The sequence below is a fragment of the Pelmatolapia mariae genome, linkage group LG2 (genome assembly GCF_036321145.2).
Source record: "Pelmatolapia mariae isolate MD_Pm_ZW linkage group LG2, Pm_UMD_F_2, whole genome shotgun sequence".
Taxonomy (NCBI): domain Eukaryota; kingdom Metazoa; phylum Chordata; class Actinopteri; order Cichliformes; family Cichlidae; genus Pelmatolapia; species Pelmatolapia mariae.
In genome coordinates, this window is record NC_086228.1 from 29,074,310 (window position 1) to 29,089,258 (window position 14,949).

At 41.4% G+C, this 14,949-nt stretch overlaps 1 protein-coding gene across 1 annotated transcript in view; it reads left to right on the forward strand.

Moving 5' to 3' along the window:
• The first annotated feature begins 3,428 nt into the window (after nt 1–3,428).
• Nucleotides 3,429–14,949, forward strand: part of slc7a11 (solute carrier family 7 member 11) — a 47,759-nt gene continuing 36,238 nt past the window's right edge. Inside the window, exon 1 of the mRNA XM_063487352.1 lies at nt 3,429–3,693. Within this exon, the coding sequence (XP_063343422.1) occupies nt 3,429–3,693 (265 nt within the window). The remainder of the gene's footprint in view (nt 3,694–14,949) is intronic.

Below are 14,949 nucleotides of genomic sequence, written 5' to 3' on the forward strand. Positions count from 1 at the left end.
TCTTTCTGTTTTACATGAAAGCTAAAGCTGGGAAGGTGTTTGCCCATTTTCAAATTAAAATATGCAGTAGTGCAGAAGTAGATGTTATGTTTTACATCATTTAAATCTCACTTAACTACAGGTCAATGTACTGATGCTAAAATAATTTTAAAAAAGTACAAAGTATGCGTATTAGCGTATTAGTTAACATTGTGTTCATGAATAATGCATTTCAAACAGCAGACATTCAGTTGAAAAGGGTGGAGATGCAGCTGTGTTATGTCTTAAATTAGATCTCTCATTAATGACTAATAATATGTTTTGGAATGTTCAATCAATACATTGTTCATTATAATTACAGTTACAGTTATAGTTGCAATTATAATTAGATTACAACTTGGTTTATGACAATAAATCGGTGAAATGACAGATTTAAGGAGCAGCCAGTGTGTCCATCTGCATCCCCGACTCCTGTACAGGAAGTGTGGATTCGGCTCTCTGATAAGAACTGTCACGGTCCTGGGTCGGTGACCCAGTGTTTTGAGTTTCTTGTGTCTCTGAGTTTTTGTATTATGATCTTAGTTCTCTTTGTTGCCCCAGTTTATTCTTTAGTCTAGTGTCTTAGTTTGGCTTTCTTGTATTCTCTTTAGTTTTCTGAGTATTTAGTAGCTGCCCTCTGTGTCTCCTTGTTATTGTTCTCTGTGTTTCTTAGTTGCTCTGTCTCCCCTAGTCAAGTCTGCATCTATGTTACATTTCCTGTTTTACTTTGAAGGTCTGTGTCCTACGTGAATGTATTGAGTTCCGCTTCCCTTGGGTCTCATTATGTCCGATTTCTCCCAGCTGTGCTCCCCTTCTGTGTCTCATTCCCTTCGTTATTTCCCAGTGTATTTCAGCCCTGTGTTTCTCTGTGTCAGTGTCGTGATCTCCCTCATAGCTGTGTGATTCTCCCTGTGTTTTCACGTATGATTTGTTTGTAGTTTTCCCAGTTTAGTTTTGTTCTTTGTTTCCCTTGAAGCCCGCAATAAAGCAGTGTTTTGAGTTCACTTTTGTCTCGGTGAGTTTTGCATTTGGGTCCTTCTCTTGCCTGCACACAGCCGAAACATGACAAGAACTTCCTAACCTCCGATCCTATCAGTCTTACCCAGGAGGCAATGCAGGGCTGGGTGAGGAGACTCTCCCACTACTCGTCCAGGTGTCTCCCCTGCTCACTCTGATCAGATAAGCAAACACCTGAGTCGCCTTGCAGGTCAAATCCTATTAGTCCCATGTGTTAGCGGTAGCTCCTCCAATGATTGTGGCGCTTCTTATGCCTGGGCTTAACTCTAGTGGCCTGGAAAATAGGCCCCAAGGGAAGATCATAATTACAGCACTAGAGTAACCTGTAAGAGCTATTTGCACTCACAGGTTAGAGAAAGGATGAGCACAACCAGACCTGCGGATGCATTTATGCTGCGGTCCAAGTTGATGATAATCACCCAGTGGAAGTATGATGTATCCTGAATGAACCATCTAACACAGCTCAACTGGAAAGTCCAAAAATATACAACCAGTTTGCAGGTTCACAGGTTCTGGTGTCACTTTCAGCTGTGGACGTCTTAGATCCTTATCTTGCAGAAGAACCCTTTCTGTCCCCTCTCTTATTGGACGTCACTTTATTAATGTCTACTCACCTAATGTCCATCCAGTCTCTGTCTATCAGACTGACATGATTTAAAGTTTAAACTTTAAAATCACTTTTTTTTTCTTTGTCAATCTTAACACAGAAAATCCGTCACATTTAAACATTGGCTCATACATATATAGAATTCACTTCATGTTTCATTCAGTTTATTTAACTGTACTTTGACACATTTATTGTAACATAATCCCTTTTTTAACAGATGAATTCTTTTACTTTTTAAAACTGTGTTTTTGTCAATCACAGTTTATTTAATGCAATTTCTTTTTATTAAATCAAACGGTTTACAAGTCAGACATTCAGAAACTGGTGTGTGTCTTTCATCCTGCACCGCAGACACACACCAAGGTCAGACTCTGTGCAGGCTCTCAGTGGCTCCTCTTATCAGAATCCCTTCAAAATATTATCTTATTTATTGGATGTAGTAAAATTCCCATTCATGAAACACTGTGTTATTTTCTGATCAACGTTAAGCATAATTTAGTAAAATTCACATATGAATTTCTTTCATGTAAAATCATGTATGATGGTCGTCTGGTGACAGAGTTCTTATCTTCTCACATTCCTACTGTCACCACTAATCTGCCAAGGCTGAAGCCCGATCATGTACACGCACAGACATGTGAGCAGTCATTGTTACTACTTGAACACATCTCTCTTTTATGCATTGATCAAACTTATATTTATCTTTGATTAAGAATAAAAATGCTTTATTATTAGAAAGGGGAAAAACTGTGTTTTAGTACTCTGATCACTTTTAATCACCTGCAGCTTTTACCCCTCTCAGCTGACGGGGGGGAGGGACCACACTCTCTCCTGACCTCACAGCACCTGATAGGCGATAACTTTATGAAACCAGATATCAGAAAGAAGAACCGTGCAGCCAACACAATTTTCAAGCTTGGCAGAGAAAATAACATTTTGGTTTTGATCATTTTCTTGGAAACAGAGAAGCAGGATTGTTTCACAAGGCAGCAAAAGGAGAAGAGAAAGATGCAGAAAGCCTTTTTATTCCTGTGCCTTTGTTTTCTTACCAGATAATTTGATTAGCAGTGAAAACAATGATAGGCATATTCAGAGCAGTGTTTCACCAGCCCTTACAGGGTTTCTAATACTTCCTTATTTTCTGTTCCCTTGAGTACCATGGTCACCTCGAAGTAAAGCAGTTTGTATAGCTCTTTGAAGTTGCTGCTGTCCCAAGAAAGCTGGTTTTACCTGCTCGCCTTGATTGAAATCATCCCAGGGCAGGTTACAGACCTGTGTCGTCATGTTAACAAAAAGAGGAGGAAGTTATATTACAAGAGGAAATTAGACAAAAGAGAAATTGGATAAGGAGTGGAGATGAGGAAACGGGTAAGTCTGTGTTGAAAAACAGGTTGCTGTGTCATGATTACCCAACAGAGCAACACCTCACTGACGTGAGCCAGGATTTACACAAGAGGGGCTGCAAGAAGCCAAACTCAGGGTGAGACAGCAGTGCAGAGAAGAAAGAAAGGAGAGAAAAGTTTGGTGATGTCAAAGGGTAGACAGCCAGGCAGGAAAGTGAGACGTAAGTGAGAGAGATGAGAGAGAGGGAGGGCAGAGTGGAGGTTGGTAGGTGGGAGGAGAGAGAGATAGAGAGAGCGGCCTGCCTGGCCTTTAGTCTTAACTCAGAGTTTTGTAACTTTCAGTCACAAAGACTGAGAGACCTAACCTGAGCCACACGGGGTGTCTGCAGTCACAGACAGCGCATTCATAAAGAGAAGAAGCGTGGTAGGCACTGTGTACAGAGATGACTGGAAGCTCTGCATCTGCTCACAGAGAAACTGCAGCAAATGGACACAAAGTTTCCTCAAACGGGACAGAACTCAAGCGTGAAAAGGACAGGAAGGTAGAACTGGGGAAGAAGGTGACCCTGCTCCGAGGCATCTCCATCATCATCGGGACCATCGTCGGAGCCGGGATCTTCATCTCACCGAAGGGAATCCTGAAGCACTCGGGCAGTGTGGGAGTGTCCCTGCTGGTGTGGATTGCCTGTGGCGTGCTGTCCCTCTTTGGTGAGTTGGAATATGAGCAGAGGAGTTCTGCTCTTGTAATAAACTGGTGGAGGTTCAGAAAACTGTTTGTGGCTGTAGAGATTTAACAACAGACATAAAAAGAAGTCAGAAAAGTAACAGACAGAAGTCCATCATTTGTTTTCTGTATAAAGTAAGATTCAACAATAAGATATGGAACCATCACTGCCAAAAACACTGTCAGTACTGAAACCCTCGAGTAAGCTTCCTCTGTGCTAAAGCTGCTATTTTACAGTTCACTAATGCAAATATCAGAAGTGCAGTGATGATGTTAATATGAAGGCTCATCTCACAGCCACAGAAATCTGCTTCAAACCATGAGTACTTATCAGAGTAATGTTTTATGGCAGCCATCAGGGCTGAACTCACTAACTTGGGTCTGATGTTCAAGTCTCAGTCAAACTTCAGTCTGCTTCACAGCATCGCTGTAAACATGGCTACACATACACAGTGACCTGATGACTCACTGCTGGAGACTGTCACACAGCATCAACACTTATAAAACTTTTTCCTGCATGATTGCTGTGACGCTGCGACTCATTCTGAATATTCTCACACTTTGTGTCTCGCTCCAACAAATATGGACCTAACTATGTGTATTTGTAGCTTTGTGTTCAGCACCACAGTGGATTTCAAATCAAACAGTCAGGATATGATTGAAATACAGAGTTTCAGTTTAATTGAAGGGTTTAACAAAAACATTGCACTGACTGTTTAGAAGTTACAGACATATTTATGCACAGTTTCTAGAAATTTAAATGGACAAACTCATTTTACACATGAACATAACTCATTTGCTGTCAATGATTATCTCGAGTATTGAAACCCAAGGACCATTACTGCAGCACTTTCACCTGTTATCTGTGGGTCTGTGCTTTCACTTTTCTCTTCATTAACTGAACAGCTGCTCTGTTGGGTTGGGAGCAGATGACTTACACTTAGCATTGGCTCGTTATCATCTGCTCGGTGAAGCTCTGTGTGACCATTTCTGCAGCATCAGTCTGAATGATGCCGGCAGTATGGCTCAGTTCATTCTGCTGCTTCTGTTAGCACTCACTGGTAGCATGGTTCAGCCATGCATGTCCATGCCAAAATGTGGCCTCTGCCATGTTACACAGAGGATGTGCTATGCCTACAGGCTGTTTAGTCAGGTCAGAATCTGCAGTCTGACCAGTCAGAACTGAATTCAGGATTAGAGTCTTATTGGGAACAAAAAGACATAAAAAAACACTGGAGAAGAGCAGAGTTTGTTGTTGAATATCCACAGCAGTGCAAGTCCAACAAAGGAGAGCTGAAGCTCCACTGCGGTCTTTGCCTAAAGCACATGCAGGCCAGAGGTCAACAGAGATGGACACGGGCGAACACAGACAAAACCTCTGCCTGGGGGCTCTCCTGGCTCCACCTTCAACCGTCGTGCAATCCTTCACTTCCTGATTTTAATTGTGTGCAGCTTTAATTCTGTGCACTAATGATTTCTCAATTCATTTTCAAATCTTTGAAAAAAAATGACAGATGTGCTCATGGATTTATTACCTTGTGCAACATGTGAATATACATAATTGCTTGGTTTCTTTGAGAAAGATAACACTTGAATTATGTAATTTCTCAGACTCTCAGTGAACTTAAAAACCACCAGGACTTACGAGATATATCAATTCTGATTTGATCATTAACCACAGGACATATTAGCCAATCATCCTGACATGTAACAATGAACACCACAACTATTGCATGACCTCCTTTGAGCAAGCAGGAAGTAAAAACGTCCTTTTAACATGAAGAAAGCTCCGGCAGAACTGGGGGTGGGGGGGGTACGTCTGGTTGGGGTTGAGGGGAGGAGCACAGGACAAAGACATGCTGTGTGAGAGAGTCAGAGATTAATCCAGTCCCAATAAACTTTAAGACCACTTGAGAACTGGCTAAAAAATCCAAAGTTCCAATTAGAGCTTCAACATGCTACAGGAAGAAACGGGAGTGAGACAAAACCTTTTTTTGAACATGCAATTTATTGAAAACAACGCTTCAGCTGAAACAGGCTGTTTTACAGCTGATCAGAAGTTTAGGACCACACCTCCAACAACAGAAATCACAGTTCCAAACGCAGCTCCACCGTTATCGTTGATCACTTCAAAATTTTGTTGCAGCATCCTTGATTCTAGTGTTTCCATGAGGTGAGTGGGAACATTTCTCCAAGTGGTGAAGACGGCCACATGAAGGGCATCTACTGTCTGAAGCTGTTGTCCATTTTTGTAAACTTCCCTTGCCATCCATCCCCAAAAGTTCTCAGTTGGATTTAGATCGGGAGACCACACAGGATGGTCCAAAATAGTGATGTTATTCTCCTGGAAGAAGTCCCTTGTCCTGCAGGCATTGTGTTCTGTAGCGTTGTCTTGCTGACAAACCCAGTCGTTACCACACAAACGAGGGTCCTCAGTCATGAGGGATGTTCTCTGCAACATCTGGACAGCGTTTGATGCCTCTGGACCTCCTGAAGCTCCATTGTTCCACTGAAGGAAAAAGCACCCCCAACATTGATGGAAACAGAGCATGCATTTGTATGAGCATAAATTAATGCAGTGTTTTGGACATTATTCAAAGAAAGTGAACACTTTTCTTAAAGGTAATGCAATGCGTCATTTAATTATGCCCAGGAGAAAGTAATATGTTATTCTACTCATTGCACTATGACCTGATGAACTGAAAATGACCTGAAACCCACTCTCACATAATCTCACATTTTTAATATAAACCTACAGGCTACAGCCCCACATACCAACACAAATGCCTATCCTAATGAGGACACATGTGATCTTTCCCTTAGTATCTAGGGATGACCACAAAGTTGGCAACACAAACACTGTGTCGGTCGCTTTGAAGTCTCTGTGCTGCTTTTCATCTTTGCTTGTATTGTAGAAATATGAACAGGTAGAAATAGAGGCTACAGCCTTACATCACTGCCTTTATTACCTGTTGAAGTCTAGGATTTGGCTGCTGGGCTGGGGTCAGCATTCATTCAGCTTTAACATCATTCTGGGTTCTTGGCTGGCATGCGGTCTGTGCAGATGTTTCCAAAGAGCCAAAGTTGTGTTAGAAGCATAACGCAGTTGTTTGTGACCTGGATGTCCACTTCACTATTGCATTCTTGTTCTTCTGTGCAATAAAGGTAATCTCCAGATTCACACTGTAGACTGTGCCAATATTTTCCACCTCTGGAACACATCCTGAAATCAGCTGATTGTAGCACAAGTGGAGGTTGAACCGATAAGTGGGATCGATAGTCAAGCAGCTGAACAATTCCAAAAAATAGAAACGCATTTCTAGTGTTAACTGAACTTCCAAAACAGAGCTACCGAGATCACTTAAATTACACAATTGAAAGCATGTGTGTATTGTTTGTGTATTTATACACAAGCACTCATTTATATTCAAATAATTTAAAAAAAAGTTAATTTACCTGTTACTACCACACACCATATCCGGGCATTGGTACTTCCTGGCTTGTGTATCCACTAGGTAACAAAAGCTCAACACTGCCCCCTAGCATCCTGGAGCACTTCTGTTGTGTTTTGTAGATGTTTTGGAGTTTTTACGTGTTTTGGAGTTTTTACGTGTTTCGGAGTTTGTACGTGCTTTGTCTCTCGGGGCCACCGTAAATATACTTTTATTTATTCACTCCACATAGCAATGTTTGGTTTTCTTCCTGAATACTATCGTTGTTTTATAAGGAAAACGCTCCAAAGCACTCTCCGCCTGTGAGCAAAAACAAAACCAAAAAACCCCACCCTTTCCTATTGGTCGAAAAAAGTACCATGTTGACCAATCAAAAAATGATATGGCAACATGGCATTTAGTTGTTTAGGAAGGGGGGAGTTTTAGGAGTGACGGCGGTGTTTTGAGATGTGAGAGATTTGCGACATTTAGCGCAAATCTTGTGTAGTTAGTGTGTAGTTAGTGTGTAGTGTAGTCAATAGTTTGTTGTGTGTGTCAGAACAATGAGGCGACTGCTGAATGTTACAGGTGTTACAGCAGTGATACATCTCCTGTTGTCAGGCCTGCAGGTATCAGGCTGTTGTTCTCCTTTATCTCATAGTGGACAGAAATTATTTTTTGGAAATAAAAAAAGAAAGTTGTGTTTTCAAAATTGGAGTTCAAGTTATTTTTACTTCCAATAGTGTTAACATACTACACAGGTCATGAACAAGATTTTTTTACATTTTCATTGTAAGTGGGCTAAAGCAGTTAATTAAAAGTAGTCTAACATAAATGTAAATGCTGTGATTTGATTATTTTAATAAACCATGTAACTTGGATGGATTAGATGCTGGCGTGACCACAGTGCACACGTCTGCTGTTGCTCACAGTGGTCCAGGGGACCGCTCAGGGAGTTTGTGTGTTCGCTCACACACATGAAAAATTAGAGGGAACATTGGTTGTAACTAAGTTTAAGAATATAATCCACCCACTGTTATCATCTTCAATGCCCTGTACCAACACAGAGCAGAGCAGCTATCTGAACGCTACTCCAAGAGAGGTCGATCATCTTGTTAATAATTTTACCTCCTCACTACGTACGACTCTGGATACTGTAGCTCTTGTGAAAACTAAGGTCTCAAATCAGAAGTACCTGACTCCGTGGTATAATTCTCAAACACGTAGCCTAAAGCAGATAACTCGTAAGCTGGAGAGGAAATGGCGTGTCACAGATTTAGAGGATCATCATTTAGCCTGGAGAAATAGTTTGCTGCTTTATAAGAAAGCCCTCCGCAAAGTCAGAACATCTTATTATTCATCACTGATTGAAGAAAATAAGAACAACCCCAGGTTTCTCTTCAGCACTGTAGCCAGGCTGACAAACAGTCAGAGCTCTGTTGAGCCAACCATCCCTTTAACGTTAACTAGTAATGACTTCATGAACTTCTTCACAAATAAAATTTTAATCATTAGAGAAAAAATTACCAATATTCATCCCACAGATGTAATATTATCTACAGCTACTTTCAGTACCATTGATATTCATTTAGACTCTTTTTCTCCAATTGATCTTTCTGAGTTAACTTCAATAATTACTTCCTCCAAACCATCAACGTGTCTTTTAGACCCCATTCCTACAACACTGCTTAAAGAAGTCCTGCCATTAATTAATTCTTCAATCTTAAATATGATCAACCTATCTCTAATAATCAGCTATGTACCACAGGCCTTCAAGCTGGCTGTAGTTAAACCTTTACTTAAAAAGCATCTCTAGACCCAGCTGTCTTAGCTAATTATAGGCCAATCTCCAACCTTCCTTTCATATCAAACATCCTTGAAAGAGTAGTTGTCAAACAGCTAACAGATCATCTGCAGAGGAATGGCTTATTTGAAGAGTTTCAGTCAGGTTTCAGAGCTCATCACAGCACAGAAACAGCTTTAGTGAAGGTTACAAATGATTTTCTTATGGCCTCTGACAGTGGACTCATCTCTGTGCTTGTCCTGCTAGACCTCAGTGCAGCATTCGATACTGTTGATCATAATATCCTATTAGAGCGATTAGAGCATGCTGTAGGTATTACAGGTACTGCAATGCAGTGGTTTGTATCATATCTATCTAATAGACTCCAATTTGTACATGTAAATGGAGAGTTCCACAGGGTTCAGTGCTAGGACCAATTCTGTTTACATTATACATGCTTCCCTTAGGCAGTATCATTAGAAGACATAGCATACATTTACACTGCTATGCAGATGACACCCAGCTCTATCTGTCCATGAAGCCAGATAACACACACCAATACCAACTGCAGGAATGTCTTAAAGACATAAAGACCTGGATGGCCGCTAACTTTCTGCTTCTTAATTCAGATCAAACTGAGGTTATTGTACTCGGCCCTGAAAATCTTAGAAATATGGTATCTAACCAGATTCTTACTCTGGATGGCATTACCTTGGCCTCCAGTAACACTGTGAGGAACCTTGAAGTCATTTTTGACCAGGACATGTCCTTCAATGCACATATTAAACAGATATGTAAGACTGCTTTCTTCCATTTGTGCAACATCTCTAAAGTTAGAAATATCCTGTCTCAGAGTGATGCTGAAAAACTAGTTCATGCATTTATTACTTCCAGGCTGGACTACTGTAATTCATTATTATCAGGAAGTCCTAAAAACTCCCTGAAAAGCCTTCAGTTAATCCAAAATGCTGCAGCAAGAGTACTGACAGGGACTAGAAAGAGAGAGCAGATTTCTCCTGTATTGGCTTCCCTTCATTGGCTTCCTGTTAAATCCAGAATTCAAAATCCTGCTCCTCACATACAAGGTCTTAAATAATCAGGCCCCATCTTATCTTAATGACCTTGTAGTACCATATCACCCTATTAGAGCACTTTGCTCTCACACTGCAGGCTTACTCCCTGAGCCTGGTTCTGCCGGAGGTTTCTTTGTGTTAAAAGGGAGTTTTTCCTTCCCACTGTCGCCAAAGTGCTTGCTCATAGGGGGTCATATGATTGTTGGGTTTTTCTCTGTATGTATTATTGTAGGGTCTGCCTTACAATATAAAGCGCCTTGAGGCGACTGTTGTTGTGATGTGGTGCTAAATAAAATTGAATTGAATTGAATTGAATACCTATCTGGAAGCACTTGGCAATGGTGAGAAGCAATATGGGAGGGACAGCCTCCACTGTTTGGGTGTGAGTGTAAGAAAAGAGACCAAAGACACGCTGTGGAAGAGAGACAGAGATGAGTAATAACTAATGATTACATTCAAAGTGGTTTGAAAAGAGATGAACGAAGAAAAAATGCCCAGTGCATCATGGGAATCCCGCAGCAGCCTACACCTATTACAGCATAACTAAGGGAGGATTCAGGGTCACCTGATCCAGCCCTAACTATATGCTTTAGCAAAAAGGAAAGTTTGAAGCCTAATCTTAAAATAGTGTTTAGTGTTTAATTTTAGAGATATTATCAATATGTCTAATTTTAGAGATATTATCAATATGTCTAATTTTAGAGATATTTTGGCAGTGAAGGAAGGCAGACCTGCATGTTTGTTTAATTTGTCTGCTGAAAGACACAGAAGCAATAAAGTACAGAGTTTAATTCTATGTTTACATGCTACATTTAATTGAGCTTCAGTTGTTGACTACATACAGACAGTGATACATCTACAAGGCTACTTTAAAAATACATTACTTTGAAATATATGAGAAACATTATGATGTTCTAGGCCTCTGCTTGAGGAACTGGACCTCTGTAAGTTTTAATTGAATACCTGATATTGGTCAGGTTTGGTGTTCTCAGCATCAAGTCTCTGCTTTTTGTAGATCATACAGTCCTGTTGGCTTTATTGAGCAATCTCAAACTCACATCAGTGTTAGTAAATCAAAATTGTTCTGAATCAACGGGGTTGTGCAATCTTCAATCTACCACGTCCCTATTTCTCTGTGAAAGAGGAATTGAGCCCAAAGAGGAAGCCAGAAAAGGGACAGCATCACAGAAGAGATGACTGCGAAATAATATATTCCCTGTCTGATGACAGGGAATGTAAAAAAAAAAAAAACTTTGGGAATCAAAATTAATACGAAAAAAGAAACTGTGCATACGAAAAAGAAGTTTGGGAGCAAGTGATCCTGGAATATGTTAAATCTTAAAAGGTTGAGGACTACACATTCCCAGTTGGTCATTGTTAATAGCTGGTGTAGGCTGCTGGGGGATTCCCATGATTCACTCACTATGTGTTAACAGACCTCTCTGCATTGAATCATACTTGTTATTAATCTCTGTCTCTCTTCCACAGCATGTCTTTATCCTGTCTTCCTTCTCTCACCCCAACTGGTCGCAGCAGATGGCCCCGCCCCTCCCTGAGCCTGGTTCTGCCGGAGGTTTCTTCCTGTTAAAAGGGAGTTTTTCCTTCCCACTGTCGCCAAAGTGCTTGCTCATAGGGGTTTAAATGATTGTTGGGTTTTTATTATTGTAGGGTCTACCTTACAATACAAAGTGCCTTGAGGCGACTGTTGTTGTGATTTGGCGCTGTGTAAATAAAATCGAATTGAATTGAACAGAAATGACCAATTATTATTATTCCTACTACTACCAGTAGTATAATTGGTATTCATTTCAAAGACTTATGTTTACATTTGCTAAGACAGCCAGACCTTTATTTTGTTGTATGCATTGTCAGAGGCACTTCTAAATTTGTTTGTAAGAACATGATTCACACTCAGACTTGTCTCTCTGTTGACTTTGGAACACCTCAGTACTAAAGCAGGAGAGCCAGCGGCGCTGCCAGAGAATGATTAAAAAAAGGATTGATGAATGCAGATGACAGAGCAATGCCTAATCCGTCTATTTAGGGGTGCAGACTTTAAAGACAAACTTAAACCTGAGCTAAGTCAAAGCTACTTCACAGCATGAACAGAAACATGGATTAAAAAGGTCTGGGAATGGACAGTCTGTATATTCACATTTTATCAAAGCCATCATTTCTTTCCAAACCCACTATGCCCAAGTATGGTTCTTCAAACCAAACATGGGAAAATGAACTGTGTGTATCTTATTTGAATGGTCTGGTTAAAGGAAATGCATTATAATTCAGTGCAATATAGCTTAAAGTATGCTGATACACTGCTCAGAGACGTTAAAGAAATACTTTTAAAACACACCCTATCTCAATGGGGAAAAATTCATGCCTGATATTTATATTGATATGGACTGGATCATGTGTTAGGAACAAAAGAATGCCACATCGCTCGATGGAAAGGAGAATTATCAGCCTACACCAGGCTGAAGTCAAAGACAGCCCAAAAGGATCTGAGGTCTGAGTTGCAGTCTGAGGTGCAACCCGATGGTGTCAGATGGACCGAAACATAACTTTCTAGAGGTGTTCTATGGATTTTTATTTCAGGCAAGCATGGGGGCCAGTCGGTGGTATCAATTCCCTTATTCTCCAGGAATTGCCTGCATGCTCCCACCACATGAGGCCGGGCACTCTCATGCACCAGAAGGAACCCAGGACCCACTGCACCTGATACCTAATGGCTGTTGCCAAGCCTGTACTGAAATGGATAAATGTGATGCTTTTTTCCACTCAAAAATGTTGCTACAGAACTGAGGCAGCTTGCGCAATAATACATTGCTCTAACCATGGAGACAAAGGGGAGAGTACACCTCTGAGACAGTTTAACAGTCCTGGGACTGGTGGGCTTCCGGTGACGCCATGATCTAGTCAGGCAGCATAGGGAACGAGCTCCGTCCAGATTAATACATTACTCCTAACTACAGTTTTTAAAACTCGGCAATTTCCATTCTAACCAACATGGCATCGTCCCTGAGAGGCAAGGGATCCAGCAAACAGGATCAAAATAAAGATAAAGGCGAGCATATGAAGCAACTAACTCTGTCCTCGAATGCAGATGCTAATGCTACTGCTAGCACTCGTGATGCAGATACGAGGATATTAGCAGAACTGGAGAAGATAAGAAAAGATAACAAAGACGGGCATATGGAAACACAGCAAGCTCTGACGAGATTGGAGGCGTCTTTTAAGAATCTGAGAGAAGATATGACAAAGCTGGAAAACAGAACAACGGAGATGGAGGAGCGGATTGGCGACAACGAAGACTCCACCAGGCATCATGAACGAGCCCTCCGGTACTTGTTGCATAGAGAAATGGATCTCAATGCACGATGCGAGGACATGCAAAATAGACTAAGGCGAAACAACTTGAGGATCTATCGTGTACCAGAAGGGAGTGAGGGGAGAGATGTTAAGCTGTTTGTGCTGGAGCTGTGTAAATCAACTCTTCAACTTCCCGCTGATCTTAACATTGGAATAGAGCGAGCACACAGAGCCCTCGCTGCTAAACCCAAGAACCCTGACGCAGCACCGCGCTCACTGGTGGTCAGATTTTGGGACTTCTCTGTTAAAGAGACCATTCTACGACAAGCCTGGGATCAGAAGCGTGTCTTATATAAGGGCACGCAGATATATTTTGACCATGATTTTTCCCCGGAACTGCAAAAGAGGAGGGCACTGGTACGAGATGCGGTAAAGCAATTAAAGCTGAAAAACATCAGAGCCAAATGTGTGTTTCCAGCAAAACTGAGACTGTTCAAGGATGGTGGTGAGAAGACTTTCTCCAGTTTGACGGAAGCCCTGCCGACGCTTCAAGAGCTGGGGATACAAGTGCGAGTCGACCAGAGGGAGCGCATGGAAACGGAGATAGCCCGGTCCCGATGGTCCGCTGAGGGAACTAGGGTTGGTGTGACCCTCGCCCTTGCTGACATGAAAACTTTCTTCATGGAGGACTGAGATGTTACTCCCGCCGAGTTAATTTTAGTTTTTCTTGGACATAAATGTTAGGAAAAGATACCGAAATTTTGCTTGTACAATGGATGGAAAGTGCGCACACAAGTGGACACCAACTTCCCCGCTTATATAGCCGCAATGAGCCGCTCTGCGAGCGGGCAACAGCGACGGAGTAACACATTGTGTTTTTCCCCCACGGAGGACTCGTCACCACCATCCACCCAGGATACATCGGGGACTGGATTACTCAGGTTGTTATTGATCCAGTCGGGCATGTGGAAGCTATTGTTCTTAATGTTCTTTGTTTGTTTAATTCTAAATGTTTTTGTTTATCTTGGCCTGAGACCAATTGTGGACCACTATTTCATTGAGTATAATAATTTAGTTTTGTCTGTACAGGATTTGAGCCTAAGATATGAAAGATCTAATTTGTGTCTCGTATAACATAAAGGGTTTGAATAGTCCAATTAAAAGGAAAAAGGTACTGAACCAACTGAAAAACTTTAAGTGCTCCATAGCAATGCTCCAGGAGACTCACCTCTCTGAAAAGGAACATGGGAAGTTGAGGAGGGAGTGGGTTGAACAACAATATAGCTCTACCTATCAGGATGGGAGAAAAAGAGGAGTTGCAATTCTTGTTAGCCGGTCAACATATTTCCACCATGAAAAAACATTTGCGGATAGGGAGGGGCGCTATGTAATGGTGATTGGCTCTGTAGGGGGGTCTAAAATTACATTACTGAACTTATATGCACCAAACGAGGACTGTCCACAATTCTTCAAGAATATTGCATCATTAATAGCAGAAAAATCTGAAGGAATGATCTTGGTGGGAGGTGATTTCAACTGTACTTTGAAAGCAGCTGTCGACAGACTCCCGGCACACAATGGCCCCAAATCCAAAAAATCTTGTAGTTTAAATACAATGATTAAGGAACTGGGCCTAGTGGATGT